Source organism: Protobothrops mucrosquamatus, unplaced genomic scaffold (assembly GCF_001527695.2).
Source record: "Protobothrops mucrosquamatus isolate PMUCROS unplaced genomic scaffold, P.Mucros_1.0 scaffold157, whole genome shotgun sequence".
Taxonomy (NCBI): Eukaryota; Metazoa; Chordata; class Lepidosauria; order Squamata; family Viperidae; genus Protobothrops; species Protobothrops mucrosquamatus.
The window spans coordinates 643111-662000 of NW_015386521.1; the positions used below are offsets into that span (position 1 = coordinate 643111).

At 41.0% G+C, this 18890-nt stretch overlaps 1 protein-coding gene across 1 annotated transcript in view; it reads left to right on the plus strand.

Moving 5' to 3' along the window:
* TM6SF2 (transmembrane 6 superfamily member 2) overlaps positions 1–8819 on the plus strand; it is a 33782-nt gene extending 24963 nt beyond the window's left edge. The window contains exons 7-10 of the mRNA XM_029283635.1: positions 1683–1784; positions 5722–5814; positions 6275–6394; positions 8619–8819. Coding sequence (XP_029139468.1) covers positions 1683–1784; positions 5722–5814; positions 6275–6394; positions 8619–8819 — 516 coding nt within the window. The remainder of the gene's footprint in view (positions 1–1682; positions 1785–5721; positions 5815–6274; positions 6395–8618) is intronic.
* Positions 8820–18890: the final 10071 nt, after the last annotated feature.

Genomic DNA, 18890 nt, shown 5'->3' on the forward strand with positions numbered 1-18890 from the left:
TTAGCCAGGCACGCTGGCTGAGGAATTCTGGGAGTTGAAGTCCACAAGTCATAAAAGGGCCAAGTTTGAAGACCCCCTGATTTAGACTGTTGCAACATTGAGCAGGTGATATGATCTCCATTTGTGACCTTCCCAGCTGGTTTCCGACAAGCACAGTCAATGGGGGAAGCCAAATTTGCTTAACAACTGCAGAACTCATTTAACAACTGCAGTATTTGCTTAACAACCATGGCAAAAAAAGGTCTTAAAAATGGGCATGAGTCACTTGCTTAGCAACAGAAATTCTGATCCCTATTGTGGTTGTAAGTTGAGAACTACCAGTAATTCTATAGCTATCACTCCCTGTATACTATGGTGTTTTTCATATAATAGGGTTTTTTTTTTAATGGTTTTCTTGGGGGTGCCTTTGCGTCAGTATTGGAGACTTCCACGTTTTCTTGGCATGGTTTTTGGAAGTGGTTTGTTATTGCCTCATTCCTAGGGCTGGGAGAGAGTGACTGGTCCAAGGTCTTCCAGCTGGCTTTCATGCTTAAGGCGGGATCAGAAGTTACAGTCTCCTGGTGATTGGCCCAAAGTGACCCAATTGGCTTTCATGGTGAGAGTGGGCCTATAGCTCACAGTCTCGTGGTGATTGGCCAAAAGTGATTCAGCCGGCTTTTGTGCCTAAAGTGGAACTAGAACTCATAGCCTTCCAGTTTCTACCCTGGTGCTTAACCACTAGACCAAACTGGATTTTCATCCCACCTCTATTCCCGCCTCTAATAACTCAAAGTGGCAGTTACAATAAACATAGTTCTGACCTCTAAGGTATTGTATTTTTTAATCTGGCTACTGTGTTGGGCTGGCCTGTATAATAGTGCTTTTTATTATTAAACCAAAATCATCATTCTTTCCATTGATTTGTCCCTGACTTTTCTTATCTACCTCTCAAAGAGTATTCAGTGCAGTTTTTAATTCATTCCTTCTATTTCCAATGCTCAGAGACAAGTATTCTTGCTTATGTAGCCAAAACAGCATAAAAGTGAGGGATCAGCATTTTTTTTTTTGCAGAAGTATAAATTTTCTTTGAGGAAAGAATCTTGGTGGGGCGGAAGGGGAATAGAGGTATCTAATTATACAGTAGATAGTAAATGTCAGATAGATACTTGACAGACCATCCAGAAAACAATTTATCAGACTAGACTAGCGATTCTTAATTTTGACAACTTTAAGGTGGGTGAACTTCAACTCCCAGAATCCCCAGCCAGCAAGGCTGGCTAAGGAATTCTGGGAGTTGAAGTCCACACATCTGGAAGTTGCCAAGGTTGAGAAGCATAAATTTGGGTAGATGGGCAACTGTATCAGTTCGACTGATAATCAATTAAACAGTAAATTAACACTTCCATTAATGGCTAATGAATTCTGGGAGTTGAAGTCCACACAGCATAAAGTTGCCAAGGTTGAGAAACACTGAACTAGTCATTCACTTGTCGGCTGTCAGTTTACAGGCTGTTGTGCATCACAACTCTACAATCCTGTGGTGGCTGCATTGTCACTTCCTGCCTGCTCACAATCTTGTACCATTTTCAAAACAAGTTGATATTGACAATCTTCTCTTGTCAGGCCCCAGTTTTGAATCAACCTCCAATCCCATTCTGAGAGCAAGACTCCTTAATTCTACTTTTGTTTCTGTTTTGGGAAAGGTTGCAGAAGAGCAAAAGAAGAATCTGCTCCAGCGCCGTATGGATTTGGGATTGGTAGGATTTCTCCTTTTGGCTGTGGTCTACACACTCTTCCGAGGATTGGTAAGGATAACTGTCTGTCTGTCTGTCTGCCTGGCTGAGGAATGCTGGGAGTTGAAGTCCACGAGTCATAAAAGGGCCAAGTTTGAAGACCCCTGGTCTAGACCAATGTTTCTCAACCTTGGCCACTTTAAGAGGTGTGGACTTCAACTCAACTTCAATGGCTGGCTGGGGAATTCTGGGAGTTGAAGTCCACACCTCTTAAAGTGGCTGAAGTTTAGAAACACTGATCTAGAGAGACTTTTATTTCCTACTAGTGCACCAGAGGAGGTTCATGACCTGGTCCAACTTATGCAATTAATGGGGACTTTGGCGATACCTGATTGAACAGCAGGTAATCCATCAATGCTGGACTGCAAGTACTGATCTCTTGTGGCGGTAAATTCTGCCAAGACTGCAGTGTGTCCAGAATGTCGAGATCAGCAGATTCATTTTCAGACCTGATCTGCATTTTGTAAGCATCCTTTAATGGGGGGTCACGATCTCCTGGGGAAAAAAATGATTGATGAATTACATGGTCAGGAGACTCCTGCCAACCCGGGTGATGCCCAGGGTCACCCCTATCTATCTATCTATCTTTTTTTTTCCTTTAAAGGTACTGTTTTCTGCCTATAGAATGAGCCAGTGTGCCCTTAAAATAGCCCTTGAACAATTTTGGCAGTTAGACCAGTATTTAAAACTTAGATGTTTTGCATACAGGTAATCCTCAACTTATAACCATTCATTTAGTGACTATTCAAAGTTACAACAACACAGAATAAAAGTAACATAACCGGTCCTCACACTTACGACCATCACAGCAGCCCTACATTCACGTGATTAAAATTCGAGCCCTTGGCAACCAGTATGTATTTACAATGGTTGCGGCATTCTGGGGTCACGTGATCACCATTTGCAAACTTCCAGCCAGCTTCTGACAAGCAAAGCTGTGTGATTCACAGCTGCAGTGATTCACTTAAGAACTGTGACAAAAAGGGTCATAAAATCAGATGTGACTCACTAAACCATTTTATGTAGCAATGGAAATGTAGTCCTGGTTGTGATTGTAAGTCGAGGATTACCTGTACAAATGAGATGTTCAGCCACTAAACTGGGGCCTCAGATTTGTGGTCTACGGCCCACTTATGGTTCTCTGAGTCATTTCATGCAGTCTGTGAGGGTATTATTAATAATAATAATAATAATAATAATAATAATAATAATAATGCAGATAATAACAAGACCTGGCAATGGCTAAGAGCAGGAAAATTGAAGAAAGAGACCGAGGGTCTAATTCTGGCTGCACAAGACCAAGCCTTAAGGACAAATGCATATAAAGCCAAAATTGAGAAGACAGCAACAGACAGTAAGTGCCGCCTATGCAAAGAAGCTGAAGAAACAGTGGACCACCTGGTAAGCTGCTGCAAGAAGATTGCACAGACTGACTACAAGCAGCGGCATGACAAAGTAGCAACAATGGTGCATTGGAAGATCTGCAAGAAATATCATTTGCCTGTAAGCAAAAACTGGTGGGATCATNAAGCACCTGCAACATAACACCCCAGACTTAACAATTGTCGATAAGAAAGACAAAAAAGTCTGGATAGTGGACGTGGCAGTGCCTGGAGACAGCAGAATAGACGAGAAAGAACTGGAGAAGATAACAAAATACAGAGACCTACAAATAGAAATAGAAAGACTGTGGCAAAAGCAAGCAAAAGTAGTACCAATAGTAATAGACGCCTTAGGTGCAATTCCAAAACAACTGGAGCACCACTTGAACACCATTGGCATTGACAAATTCGCTATTAGTCAATTGCAAAAGGCGGCCTTACTAGGAACTCCTTCTATCCTGCAACGATATCTGTAATACCATCAAACATCCACATCTGCCTATCCCAGGTCCTGGGAAAGGACTCGATAGGTAGACAAAATGCTAAATCCAGTCTGAACATCTGGCTGACTGTGCGATGATCCATAATAATAATAATAATAATAATAATAATAATAATAATAATAATAATAAAAAAGTTGGAAGGGACCTTGGAGGTCAGGAAAGTATATCCTATGGAGGGTACTTGAGGCAAAAAGTGGAAGCAATGCTCACTGCCTTTTCTATGGCTGTAACACAGGAGTGGGGAACTATGGCCCTTTTATGACTTGTGGACTTCAACTCCCAGAAATTCTGAGCCATGCTGGCTCAGGAATTCTGGGAGTTGAAGTCCACAAGTCATAAAAGGGCCATAGTTCCCCACCTCTGGTGTAACAAGTGAGGCAACAGCAAACCAGGGAGATGGTCTTACAGAACCAGAACTTGAGTCCTCTGCGATTCTCTGCACAGCCTTTGGAGCCATACTGTAGTTTTAGTTTTCCTGAAGTTGAATGCTGGTTGAACACACATCCAAACATGTATTGGGCCCTGAGTTTTGGGGCCCCCATGTTTGGAAGAAAGATGGTTGTTCACACAAACCACATCTCTTTTCCTTCCCCTCCCCCAATACACAGATAGCCCTCACTTGTTATTATTACTTAGCATATGATAAGAATTCGACAAAGAGTAAACATATACACACACTCCACGTAATTACAGTATATACAGGTAATCCTCGACATGACCACAATTGAGCCCAAAATTTCTGTTGCTGGATGAGACAGTTGAGACAGACATTTTACGGCTTTTCTTGCCACAGTTGTTAAGTGAATCGCTGCAATGGTTAAGTTAGTAACATGGCTGTGAGGTGCATTTGGCTTCCCCATTGATTTTGCTTGTCAGAAGGTTGCAAAAGGTGGTCACATGACACTGGGATATTGCAATTGTCACAAACGTGAATCAGTTGCCAAGCGTCTGAATTTAAATCCAACGACCATGGTGAGGCTGCAGTGATCGTAAATGTGAAAAGCGGTCATAAGTCATTTTTTTTCAGTGCTGTTGTAACTCTGAATGGTCACTAAATGAACTGTTGTGAGTCAAGGACTACCTGCACAAAATGTCTACTGGGAGGTATGGCAGTGGCCTCATAACTAGATGTCCAATTCAGCTATTCAGTCCTCACGTAAGGACCAGAACTGAGCCTGGACAGTCATTGTGGCTGTTAAGCGGATCACCACATAACTTGACTCAATTGTACAACTGTTTTACAATGGTTGTAAAGTGAGTCACTGGTCATTAAGTGAATCATATGATTGTTAAATGAATCCCTTCTGAAAGCGAGGTTGGTTTTTTTTTGCCAGAATCATGGTCGTGACTGGGATGTTGCAACCAGTTATAAATGAGAGCTGGTTGCCAAGCAACTGGAATGTGATCACATGACTGGGTGTGTGTGCAACAGTTATAACTTTGAGGATAGGTAGTAAGTAACTTTTGGGCGATCCTTTGTAACTTCAGACAGTTGTCAAGTAGGTAGTCCTCGTTTAGCAACCACAACCAGGACCAGCAACTTGACTGATAAGCAAAGCGGTTGCTAAATAAAACCATAACTGAGCTTACAATTTTACCTCAGCTTTGCTTTGCAGACCTGCAAAGGTTGTAAATGTGAGGATTGGTCACAAAGTTACTTTTTCATCATCTTTGTAATTGCGAACGGTCACTAAATGAAGCAGTCATTAAATGAAGACTATCTATGCTCTAATCCAGAGGTCCCCAATCTTGTCCACTTTATGACTTGTGGACTTCAATTCCCAGAATTCTTCAGCCAGCATGAAGTTGAAGTCCACAAGTCATAAAGTGGACAAGGTTGGGGACCCCTGCTCTAATCCATGACTCGTTTGAATCTCTGTCCCTTAAAAGAAGCCAAGATGGATGAAGCATTTTGCAAAATGTCTTCTGATACAGAAGAAATATGGTGCCAAGAGTGGTAATCATTCCATTTTGGAGTATTAGAGTTGTTCATGATTTGGGGAGGGGCAAAGTAAATAGATTTACAAACAGTGTGTGTATGTTTGTGTCTCTCTGCAATTACAGGTTGTTCTGGACTGCCGAGCTGATTCCTGCTTTGATTACGTTTATCAGCAAGAACCGTACCTGCGAGATCCAGTGGCCTATCCCAAGATTCAGGTACATTCAAATTGTCTGGGAAGAATTCCCTGCAGAATAACTCTGTAAACTCCTCCTAATCTAATGTCCTTCTGATTTTGGGGTCTGCAGCCTTTGACTGCTTCCTCTTCCTTTCATTATAATGACAGCATCTGTTAGAACTGTGTTTTTCATAACACATTCATAAAATCTGGATTGATGTGGTTGCCTATGGATCCAGATTTCACTGCAGGAGGATTATCATTCAAGTCCCAAAGGTGCTTTTCCAAAAAGCAACTGGACTTTCTTGGGTTTTTTTTTGCTTGAAAACATTTCACTTCTCATCTAAGAAGGTTCTTCAGTTCAGCTGCCTTTTGGAAAAATACTTTTGGGACACGCATGACCTGGATGATTGAGAATCTCCATAGACAATGTCATTCAAGAAATCTTGTATTGTTGATCTGTGCTGGAATCTAATGTTTCTCGGTATCCTTGTTTGTAGATGTTGGTGTATCTATTTTATGTCCTGCCGTATTTCTGCATCTGCATCTACGGATTACTCGTTCCTGGATGCACATGGATGGGGGACTGGGCCTTGGTTTTTGCTGGTGCTATTGGACAGGTATGTAACAATTCCAGGTTAGGAGAGATCCTCACATTCAGAGCTGTCATATTCTTTGAAGTGCAACACCAAAGAATAGCAATAGCAATAGCACTTAGACTTATATACCGCTACACAGTACTTTACAGCCCTCTCTAAGCAGTTTACAGAGTCAGCCTATTGCCCAACAATCTGGGTCCTCATTTTACCGACCTTGGAAGGATGGAAGGCTGAGTTAGCCTTGAGCTGGTCAGAATCAAACTCCTGTCAGTGGACAGTGAGTTAACCTACAATAGTGCATTCTAACCACTGCACTACCACGGCACAGTGGTTAGAATAGTGCAGTAACTGGACAGTTTAAATGTTTACAAATGTCATATGGCAAAACTTTATTGGAAGGAAGCACTACAGGTGGTCCTTGACATACAAGCACAATTGGGACTAGAATTTCCATTGCTAACCATGACGGTTGAGATGTCCCATGGACATACAAACTCCATTTGTGACTCTTCCCAGCCGGCTTCCAACGAGGGGGGACATGATAGCAGTGTTCCAATATCTCAGGGGCTGCCACAAAGAAGAGGGAGTCAAGCTATTTTCCAAAGTGCCTAAAGGCAGGACAAGAAGCAACGCGTGGAAACTAATCAAGGAGAGAAGCAACCTGGAACTAAGGAGAAACTTCCTGACAGTGAGAACAATTAACCAGTGGAACAACCTGCCTCCAGAAGCGATGAATGCTCCAATCCTGGAAGTTTTTAAGAAGAGACTGGACAGCCATTTGTCTGAAATGGTATAGGGTTTCCTGCCTGAGCAGGGGGTTGGACTAGATGACCTTCAAGGTCCCTTCCAACTTTACTACTACTACTACTACTACTACTACTACTACTACTACTATTATTATTATTATTATTATTATTATTATTATTATTATTATTAAGCAAAGTCAATGGAGGAAGCTGAATTTGCTGAATCGCTGCATGTTTCACTTAATAACTGCAGTGATTTGCTTAACAACCTTTACAAAAAAAGTCATAAAATCAGGTCTGACTCACTTAGCAACCATCTTGTTTAGCAATGGAAATTCTCATCCCAGTTGCAGTTGTAAGTTGAGAACTACCTGTATTTTGTGAGACTTTGGGGAGAAAATAAACTTTGTAGAGATTTCGGCAACAAGGCATTAGACTTTGTAAAATCTCAGGGTTTCAGGCAAGGTCCAAGGGACCTTGGACTGTTGAAATTTCAATAAGCTCATTTGTAGTTTGGTTTTTGGACTATGAAAAGTTTGCCAGCCACTGAAATACACTCTTCCACGGGGTGTGGTACTTTCCAGATCAGTAATTTTGAAGAGGGTACCAAGAAGATATAGAAAAATGCATCAGTTCCCCTGTGGCATTTCTTCCTTGCATTTGCATTTTGCTGTGTTCCGCTCCTCTAACTTCAGTTTAGCCAGCAGAATTTCCAAATTTATTCCTGAAATTATTGAAGCATTTGCCAATTGGCACGCATGCCTGAATGAGACTGCCCGAAATAAAGAGAATCATTTCTGATGTGGCTCTGCATCAATATTTCTCAACCTCTGCAATCTTAAGAAGGGTGGACTTCATCTCCCAGAATTCCCTAGCCAGCATGAAGTCCACCCTTCTTAAGGTTGCTAAGATTGAGAAACACTGCTCTATGTAAAAGGATATTATGATCCCTTTTAGAAGAGACTTTACTGATGCATATTTGTGCTCCTAAGCATCAGTGTGTTTGAACACGCACAAAAAGTCATGTTTTGTTGCCTATCTATGGCAGAGCTGAGTGGAAGAGGAAAAAGGCACAAATACAATAAGCAAAGCTGAAAATTAGAACACACCCACACCTGACCCACCACAAGACCTACTGACCAGAATCAGAATCAGAATAGAACTGGAATGGACTTTGGAGGTCTTCTAGTCCAGCCCCCTGTTCAAGCAGGAAATACCATTTCAGACAAGTGGCTGTCCAGTCTCTTCTTAAAAACCTCTAATGATGAAGCACCCACAATGACTGAAGGCAAGCTGTCCCACTGGTTAATTGTCATTACTGTTAGGAAGTTTCTCCTTAATTCCAGGTTGCTTCTCTGCTTGGTTAGTTTCCATCCAGAATAACACTATAAGCTGGGAGGAATAGCCAACACCCCAGAATAACAGAGTTGGAAGGGATTTTAGAGGTCATCTAGTCCAACCCCCTGCTCAAAATCTTTTCTGTCTCTTCCATTTTTCAGGCTCAGTTTTCCCACATTGCTGCTTCTATTCACCATCGCACTCCGTTTCCGTACCGCATCCCAGAAAGAGAGTGGTGGTTTGTTGTCCTGTGCAATGTAGCCTATGCGGTGGGCCCACAACTCTTAGCTTACCGCTGTCTCTACAAACCTGCCTTTTTCTGTACCCCGGTTTCCCAGTCCAAAGACAAGAAGAACCAGTGAAAAAAAGGAAATATTGTGCTCAAATCCAATGGTGTTACACACAGGTGCTTCCTGGGGAGAACCCCAGTTCTGACTGAGTTTTAAATAACTTGGGGGTGGGTGGTCCAAACCATTCTGGGGTTCTTACAACCTTTTTTCTCATCTGCGTGATGCACTTGAAGCTGATTTGAAACAGTGAAATCAAAAATGTTCATTTGTCTAGAGCGGATTCTTTTGATGTGGCGAACAACGTTAACACAAAGGCATGGTGGTTTTAGGTCTTTAAAAACTACACGGAGGTTTTAGGGTGGGAGGTTCCTAGGAGCTGTGAGAATATAGAAGAACCAGAGAGATTTGAAAGCCTTTGAGGATGTAATTCGAAGAAGCTGGCTATCCTGGTGTCCATTTTTTTTATTTTTCATCTGGAAAGGATGGGTGCTAATTTGTGAACAAAAGGAACTTGTTCATAACACAGAAACAGGGACCTGGAACAGCATCAAGAAGTCACTGTTTACAGAATTATAAAGGAAAAAAAACCAGATTAATATATGACTTTTAAAGAGTTTGGCTCTTGTGTCTTTTGTCTGTGCTTGGCCAAACTGACTGATGCTATCTAGATTCATACTGGCTGGGTCCACAAGTTTGGTTGATTTGACTTAAAGCATTGTGTGAATGAATTAAGGCAGGGAAATTCTTGTGGAAAATGAAAGAACTCTTACGAATTCCAGAGGGGTTTAGCAGAGAGGTTTATTTGCGCAGGTTCAGAAGCATAATGGAGATAGGCAATTCTGAACAAGGAGGGTGGGATTAGACTTCAGTTTTATATTATTCTTCTTTCAGGAACCAAAGGACTACACATGGAAATACACATTGTAATACATTTGGATCGTTTCTCATGGGCATACAATGGAAGGTTTTGCTACATACAAAGTATCTATGTGCAATGCGCATTTGGTTAGCCACATATTACTGACACAGAACTTTCCCAGTGAATTTTCCCAGTGATTATGCATTACATCATTATTCTAGCAATTATGCAGACAAATCATTATTCTAGTTATGCAGACAAATCATTATTCTAGTAATTGTTCTAGATTACTAGATTAGTGTCAAACTCGCAATGCAACGTTTCCATTGTCGGCAATGGGGTGGGCGCAGTTTCGCCATGATGCATCTGGCCTGCGGGCCGGCAGTTTGACACCCCTGCATTAAGGGGTTTGAAAAGCATATTCATAGCACAATATAAGTAATCCTCAAATTACAACTCTAATGAAGCCTGCCCATTGTGGTCATAACTCGTGGCAATCAATCGTCAAGTCATCATGTGACCGACCCGGTTTTATAAGCTTGTTTGTGGCATTTGTTAAGTGAGCATTGTAATTGTTAAGCAAATCCATGGTTTGCTGTTGGATGGTTTTGCCAAAAAACTGGAAGCAAATGCCAGTTTTTGGCAAAACGGTGGTAAAAATCTGTTCGTATGACTGTGGGACTCTGCAAACAGCCATAAATGCAGCTTGGTTACCGAGCAACCAAAGTGTGGTCATTTGACCATGGGAGGCCCAACTGTTGGAACTTCAAATCCAGGTCGTAAGTACCCACAGGTAGGTTGTTGGAGATTCAAATGGTTGCTAAGTGACCGGTCATAAATTGAGGACCATCTGTATGGAGACTCAACTCAGTTTAGTTGCCTCACAGTAGTCAGGCAAGCCACAGCTTTATACCATGTGAAAACCAATTCAGTGCCAATCGTTGATGGAAAGGTAACATTTGATCTAATAGTTAAAGGACCAGGCTAGAAACCAAAAGATGATGAGTTCTAGACCCGCCTTAGGCATGAAAGCTGGCTGGGTGACTCGGGGCCAATCACCCAGGAGATTGTGAGTTCTAGTCCCGCCTTAGGCATGAAAGCCAGCTGGATGACTTTGGGCTAGTTCAGGGGTAGGCAACCTTGGCTCTTTTATGACTCGTGGACTTCAACTCCCAGAATTCCTGAGCCAGCCATGCTGAGGGGAAAGGGAGAGGTTTCCAAGCTGAGCCATGCTGGCTCAGGAATTCTGGGAGTTGAAGTCCACGAGTCATAAAAGAACCAAGGTTGCCTACCCCTGGGCTAGTTCTTCCCACTCTCAGTCTAATCAACTTCACAAGGTTGTTGTTGTGGGAAAAATAGGAGGACAAAGGCATATTATGTAAGTTCACTTACATAATATTATTTTTTTAAAAAATAATGAAGGCAAGTTTAAAAATGTAAAATTTAAAAAATGACTTTTACCTTCACAAAAACTATCAAGTACAGAGCATTGTACGCTGTTGACTCCAGTGACAGGATTAATAATGCAGTGCAAGTTCAAATTCACCTTCTAGTGAGTGTCCTGTTTCTTCTAGCTGCCAAGCACCTGTTCTGGGAAACCTCCAAGCTGGGCAGAAAACCAACAATCCTCTCCTATTTTTTGCATCCCACATTGTTGGGTTATTGCCCCTACATATGCAGGTTTCTTTTTAGCGATAGCAATAGCACTTAGACTTATATACCGCTTCACAGTGCTTTACAACCCTCTCTGGGCTGTTGCCCCCCACAATCTGGGTCCTCATTTTACCGACCTCAGAAGGATGGAAGGCTGAGTCAACCCTGAGCCAGTGAGAATCGAACTGCTGGCAATCGGCAGAATTAGCCTGCAATACTGCATTCTAACCACTGCGGCCCCATGGCTCTTTTATTTTTTTGCTACTAGAACAATAATATTAGACCTCTGCAAAACCCAAAGATCAATCTCATCTAAAAATTCTATTTTCCATTATGCAGTAGATGCTTCTGAAAAAGTGCAGTTAGTCCTCAATTTACAGCTGTAACGGAGCCTGCCTATTTATATTCATAGCCTAGGCCAGGGGTAGGCAACCTTGGCTCTTTTATGACTCGTGGACTTCAACTCCCAGAATTCCTGAGCCAGCCAGAAGCATCCCCATGGTCATGTGATTAAAATTCAGATTTGGGCCACTGGCTCATATCTATGATCGTTGCAGTGTCCCGGGGTCATATGATCACCTTTTGTGACTTGCTGACATGCAAAGATTGATTTAATAACTGTGTTATTAACTTAACAGCTGCAGTGATTCGCTTAACAAATGTCGCAAGAAAGGTCGTAAAATGGGGCAAAATTCACTTAACAGCTGTCTCACTTAGCAACAGAAATTTCGGGCTCTGTTGTGGTCTTAAGTTGAGGACTACGTGTAATGAGGCTGGAAAAGGCAAAATTAGCCTTGGATTTTCCCACCCAGCAGCCTTGCGTAGAACGTAGGATGCCTCTTTCCGTACGGATGAGGCTCCAAACTCCAAAACTGGAACCAAGATTTGGGGCCTGCCTCTACCTAGCTTCCGACCTACTTTACTGCTGTCCAGGAATCCAGCCAAAGGATTTGCAGGTTCTCCTTCCACATCCCTTTTTCTCTTCGCCCTCCCCACATTTTGGTGCCAAACCCTCCCTTCTGCTGGTCTGTGCAGGCTGCCCTAATGCAGTTATTGCTCCTCAGTCATTTCCATACAACTTTGTGCTCATTTTTTCATTCCCAGGCAGCAGAGCTCTCTCTCTCTCTGTCCCCCCCCTTCCCTGTTTCTTTCTTTCTCTCTCTCTCCCTCCCTCCCTCCTTCCCTCCCTACTTCTTGGAGTTTGCTGACTAAGACTCTGAAAAGAAGCTATCAGCATCGTGCTGCTAAATTAAAAAAGAAGAAAAAAAAGAAAAAAAAAGAAAAAGAAAGAAAGAAAGAAAAAGAAAGAAAGAAAGAAAGAAAGAAAGAAAGAAAGAAAGAAAGAAAGAAAGAAAGAAAGAAAGAAAGGAGACTGCAAACCCTCCCCAAATGAACTAAGACTGGCAAATTTCTTTTCTGTTCTCTCTTCTCTCTCCTACTTCTGCCCTGTTTCTTCAGCATTGCCTCTTCTGCAGTCATCTCAACTTCAGTCACCGGTGGAGATTTTTGGCCTGGGACATCTCCTGTCCCCCCCCACTTCAAGGAGAAACGGTGAGTCTTCTTTGGTGCAAGACAGAGTTACAGTTTTTGGTTTCACCTTGATAATGCAGCGTTGGCTGATCCGGAGTTGATGTAATAAGTCGGATGCTTTAGAGAGCATCCTTTGGCATCTTACTTGGGTACCACTTTTCTTGCTGGGCTAAGCAGAATAAAAGCAAAACGGGCCCCCCGTCTTCTGCAACTCTCAGTTGCAGTGGGTTTACCGAAAAGGGGGAGTTTTCTTCTTGGGAAAGGTTCTAACAAGGATTTGTGATTGATTTTGAATTCTCTGCATGGAATGTTAAGGGGGAGGGGAATATGGGACAGCGAGTCTGATTTCAACGTTCCTCTGAGTTCCTAATTCTGCAGCAGCCCTGAGGTTAGATGTCAAATCTGTGAAAATGAAAAAAAGGGGGCAAAGATAGAGCATTTATCTTTCAGTTGTGTGTGTGTGTGTGTGTGTGTTGGGGGGGGGGAGCTTGAGAGATCCATAATCTCCAGAGAGCTGGAGAACTTTGCAAATCTCTTCTCTGCAAAAGGAAGTGCTTGGTTGTTTTTTTTTTAACTCCTTGTTGTCTGACTTGTAAAGAGGAAGTTCATTTCACGCCCTGTTCACCTAGCCCCACTTCGCTTAACTCCGGCAGCAGTTTTCCACTTCTGTTTCCTTTGGGGGGGAAGGGAGGTTCAGCCACGATGCTGTGTTTCTACCCCTTAGAATAAAGCAAAACCCTAGTCCTCATGATTCTGAATAAAAGGCTGGTCGAAATCATCTGTTTCTTTAGCAGTAGAATTATATATTCTGACTTATAATGGCTTTCTGGGGTAGAAATGAGGACTTCCCCATCACTTGCTATCTGTTTTTTTTTTTTTTTAGTGGTAAGGGCCCAGGATTGAACCTGTAATCTAAATGCAGCGGTCCCCAACCTTTTGTGCACCAGGGACCGGTAACGTGGAGAGAGGTTTTTCCGCGGATCGGATGAGGTGTGGTTTTGTGTGCTGCCTGCATCCCGTGGATGGGGCTTTGCTTGTTTCTGTGGACCGGTTACTGGCATGCTGCGGCCCAGTACTGGTCCACGGACTGGGGGTTGGAGACCCCTGATCTAATGCATGTGCAATGCTACTAAACTAACTCCAGTAAAAGACGCAGGTAGTGAATCTTCATGGTTCTCAACTACTGTATGTTGACTTCCAACCAGGCAAGGATGCTTCATAGTCTCAGCAGAGAAAATTCTTTATTTCTGAATAGAACAAGGTTGAGAGACAAAGCTAGAGCTTGACCTTGAGAGCCTCAGACATGGCTCTACATACAGTATGCGATATACATAATCTGCCCAATTATAGCATGGCTGCCACCCTCGTCTGTTGCGAAGAAAGGTTACAGCTGTGATGAATGCTTCTCCGTCTGTAGACCTCAGGGCTGAAAAGTCAAAGGAAATGAAAACGCTGCTGCTTTCAAATCAGCGAACATCCCCAAATCAGAGCAGTTTAGGTGGAATGGCAGAAACTGTTAGACATTGAGTCTTGCAGGAATCTTACAGGGAAGATGGGCAGCATAAAAATTTAATTAATACTATACTATACTATACTATACTATACTATACTATACTATACTATACTATACTATACTATACTATACTATACTATACTATACTATACTATACTATACTATAATATAATATAATATAATATAATATTATAATATAATATACTATACTATACTATACTATACTATAATATAATAATATACTATACTAATATACTATACTATACTATACTATACTATACTATACTATAATATAATATAATATACTATACTATACTATACTATACTATAATATAATAATATACTATACTAATATACTATACTATACTATACTATACTATAATATAATATAATATACTATACTATACTATACTATACTATACTATAATATAATATAATATAATATAATATAATATAATATAATATAATATAATATACTATACTATAATATACTATAATATACTATAATATAATATAATATAATATAATATAATATACTATACTATACTATAATATAATATAATATAATATAATATAATATAATATAATATAATATACTATAATATAATAATATAATATAATATAATATAATATAATATAATATAATATAATATAATATAATAATATAATATAATATAATATAATATAATATAATATAATATAATATAATATAATATAATATAATAATATAATATAATATAATATAATATAATATAATATAATATAATATAATATAATAAATATAATATAATAATATAATATATAACTAGGCTTGGGTGGGATGGGGAGAGTTGCTTAAGATTAAAATAGGTTTCTAGTCCTTATGGTTTGAATAGAGGACTGTTTTGATGAAAAATGTCAATTTGGTACCCATGATAATGCAGTCAAAGCCCCACCCCTTTTTTACACGTCAATTCATGTAAAAAGGGTGGGTTTTGATGGCACAGTTGTGGTTTTCATCTGGATCTTTTTGACAACAGCCCATCCATCAACCACATGGATGGGAAGATGATTGAGGAATGTAGGTTGCAAACTGTGAGTTGGGTCCATTTTAGTTGGACATGAATCCAACAGATTTGTGCACCACGGGGATGTTGCAAAGGTCGTAAGTATGAAAAACAGACATAAGTCACTTTTGACTTTTGTAACTTGAACGGTCATTAAATGAACTGTTGTAAGTTGAGGACTACGTTTATCGAATAGAGAGAGGGGGGATTTAATTTTAATTACTCTAATACACGGGTGTCAAGCTCGATTGCTTCATGTGACATATCATGACGTATCTTGACATTTTTTGCCTTTGCGAAGCCTGGGTGGGTGTGGCTTGCGCATGATGCATCCGGCCTGCGGGCCGCCAGTTTGACACCCCTGCTCTAATAAAATATAACTAGGGCAGCATAAAACTACCCTTCTACGTGGGCTTCAGATCCTATAGCCTAATGGAGGACAAATTGGAGGGGGGGGATTTAAAGTCAACCTCAATTTTATATTTTTTAATAAGCAAGCTTCGTCAATTTAGTGGGAAGATTAACAGGCCCCCCACTGTAAACTCAGCAAAAAGGGATCAGACACCTGGAATTTACACTGGATCCTGAAGTAATGAGATGCTAGCAGGATAAGTGAAAATGTTAATTAAAAGTATCATTGCAGGAAGTAAGCTGTTCCACATAAAGCTGCCTTTTACAATTGCCTGATAATGATGCTGTCAATCTCTGGGCTTCAGCGTTCATTGGCACTGCCAGGGCTGCCCCCTGGCTACCAAACAAGATCTCACCAACCCTACAATTCTCTTCTGGAGGATCTTAAAGCTCTTCAACCAGGCTAGGGTGATCCGACTCCCTTGTATGTTGCACAACGTCTTTGTTGCTACTGCGATTTGCCATCTTCTTTATCGTTATCCAATATGTTTTATTCTCTTGATTGCATTTTGTTGTTTGGTATTTATGCTTGGAGGTAGCCAGAACTGACTCAAGCAGGGCAGCATCTAAGACAGGAATGGGCAACTCTGGCCCCTTTATGACTGTGGACTTCAATTCCCAGAATTCCTGGCTCAGGAATTCGGGGAATTGAAGTCGACAGGTCATAAAAGGGATCATAGTTGCCCACCCCTAAGCTAAGCCGAATAAATGAATAAATAAATATTCAGCTGACCCAGATTGAGAGAACTGCCACTAGGAATAAAGCACGTAGATTCCATGCTGTGTGTTTGGCTACCATTTTGTTTTTTTAAATTTGTTTTTATCTTGCATTTCTTTTTAAATTCAGATTAGTTGTTTTAATGGTTTTTACATATTTCTATTATTATTATTGTATACGCTGTGCAGAGTCACAATGTGAAGTGGGCAGCTATGGAATTGGGTATGCCTAGTTTAATGAAAAGAAGGAGTAAGGGTGATACGATACCAATTTTCCAATATCTCAGGGGTTGCCACAAAGAAGAGGTGGTCAACCTATTTTCCAAAGCACCAGAATGCAAGACAAGAAGCAATGGATGGAAACTAATCAAGGAGAGAACCAACCTAGAACTAAGAGGAAATTTCCTGACAGTTAGAACAATTAATCAGGTTTTTAATAAGAGATTGGACAGCCATTTGTCTGAAATGGTATAGGGTTTCGTACCTGAGCAGGGGGTTGGACTAGAAGATCTCCAAGGTCCCTTCCAACTCCAATATTCTGTTATTTGTGTTTTGTATTCTGATAAACTAATAAACATTTTGAAAATGGATTCTGATAGTTTTGAAAACAAAAATTCCAATGATAGCCAGTCCATTCTGTTCTTTTAGCTAACCACTTTTATTCTAAGGAATCGACTTTTTTAATTTTAAAACATAACTGAAATGGGGAATGGATTTAGCCAATTAATCAGTGGAATGACTTGCCTCCAGACGTTGTGGGTGCTCCAGCACTGGAGGTTTTTAAGAAGAGATTGAACAATCATTTGTCTGAAATGGTATAGGGCAGGGGTAGGCAACCTCGGCTCTTTTATGACTCGTGGACTTCAACTCCCAGAATTCCTGAGCCAGCCATGCTGAGGAGAAAGGGAGAGGTTTCCATGCTGAGCCATGCTGGCTCAGGAATTCTGGGAGTTGAAGTCCACGAGTCATAAAAGAACCAAGGTTGCCTACCCCTGGTATAGGGTCTCTTGCTTGAGCAGGGGGTTGGAGGTGACCATAACAGCATTGCTGATGATTTAAATGACATGTGGATAATCCTGTGGATTTTTAGCCCTATATAATGGTATTAGGAACCAACTTCTATTCCAACTTCTGAACCAATTCTTGGTGGTGCACATCCATGCCATTTTCTTAGCAGCAGTAGGAAGTGGCTGGTTGCTGATTTTTATGACATTTTTCTTTAAATGTCCCTGTTTAGCCTATAGTTCTGGTAGTCTTTCATTCGAGTCCTAACCAAAACCAACCCGATTTAGATTTTTTTGAAATATAAGGCCATGGCAGCTAGATACTTCCATTTTAGCTGGTCATAATACAGAACAGGAACCTGCATTGCGTGGACTTGCACACCTATGATACATCTTCTCTTCCTGTCTGTGGTGTTCTAGTTACCCTCTTTTTGTCTCTCTGCCAGATGCTTCCAGGGCGATGCTTGCTCTCCTGTCTTTTCCATCTCCTGATGCTTTCCCTTCAGCCTGCACTGGCCCAGAAAGAACGAAAGAAAGTGGTACATGTCTCTGGTATGTGAAAAGTCTCTTTGGCATCTCTTGAGGCCTGATCCGGGTGGGAATCTGACCAGCTGCACTGTCCATCGCTGTTCATATCTGTTAAATCTCAGATACAGGCAGTCCTTGAATTACAACCATTTGTTTAATGACTGTTCGAAGTTACAACAGCACTGAAAAAAGTGATTTCTGACTATTTTTGATCCTGTGACCCCATGGTCACAGGATCAAAATTCAACCACTGGGCATCTGGCTTGTATTTATGACGGTTGCAGTGTCCCGGGATCATGTGATTACTTTTTCGTCACCTTCTGACAAGCAAAGTCAGATTCGCTTAACAAGCATGTTACTAACTTAACAACTGCAGTGATTCACTTAACAACTGTGGCATGAAAGGTCGTAAAATGGGGCAAAACTCACTTAACAACTGTCTTGCTTAGCAACAGAAATGTAGGGCTAAATTGCGGTCGTAAGTCAAGGATTACCTGTAGCAGCTCAAAACCCAAAATGATAGATTCCCAGATTCATTCATTATTTGTATATATCCCACCTTTATTCTTTTTATAAAAAATTCAAGGCAGTGAACATACTTAATACCTCCTCCTACTGTATTTTCCTCACAACAACCCTGTGAGGTGGGTTGGACAGGGAGAGAGAGAGAGAGAGAGAGAGAGAGACAGACAGACACTGACTGGTTCAAAGTCTCCCAGTTAGCTTTCATCACTAAAGCAGGACTAGAACTTATGGTGTCCTGCTGATTGGCCCAAAATCACACAGCCAGCTTTCATGCCCAGGGTGGGACTAGAACTCACAGTCTCCTGATTTCTAGCCTGGTGCCTTAACCACTGGACCAAACCGACTCTCTTATCAGAT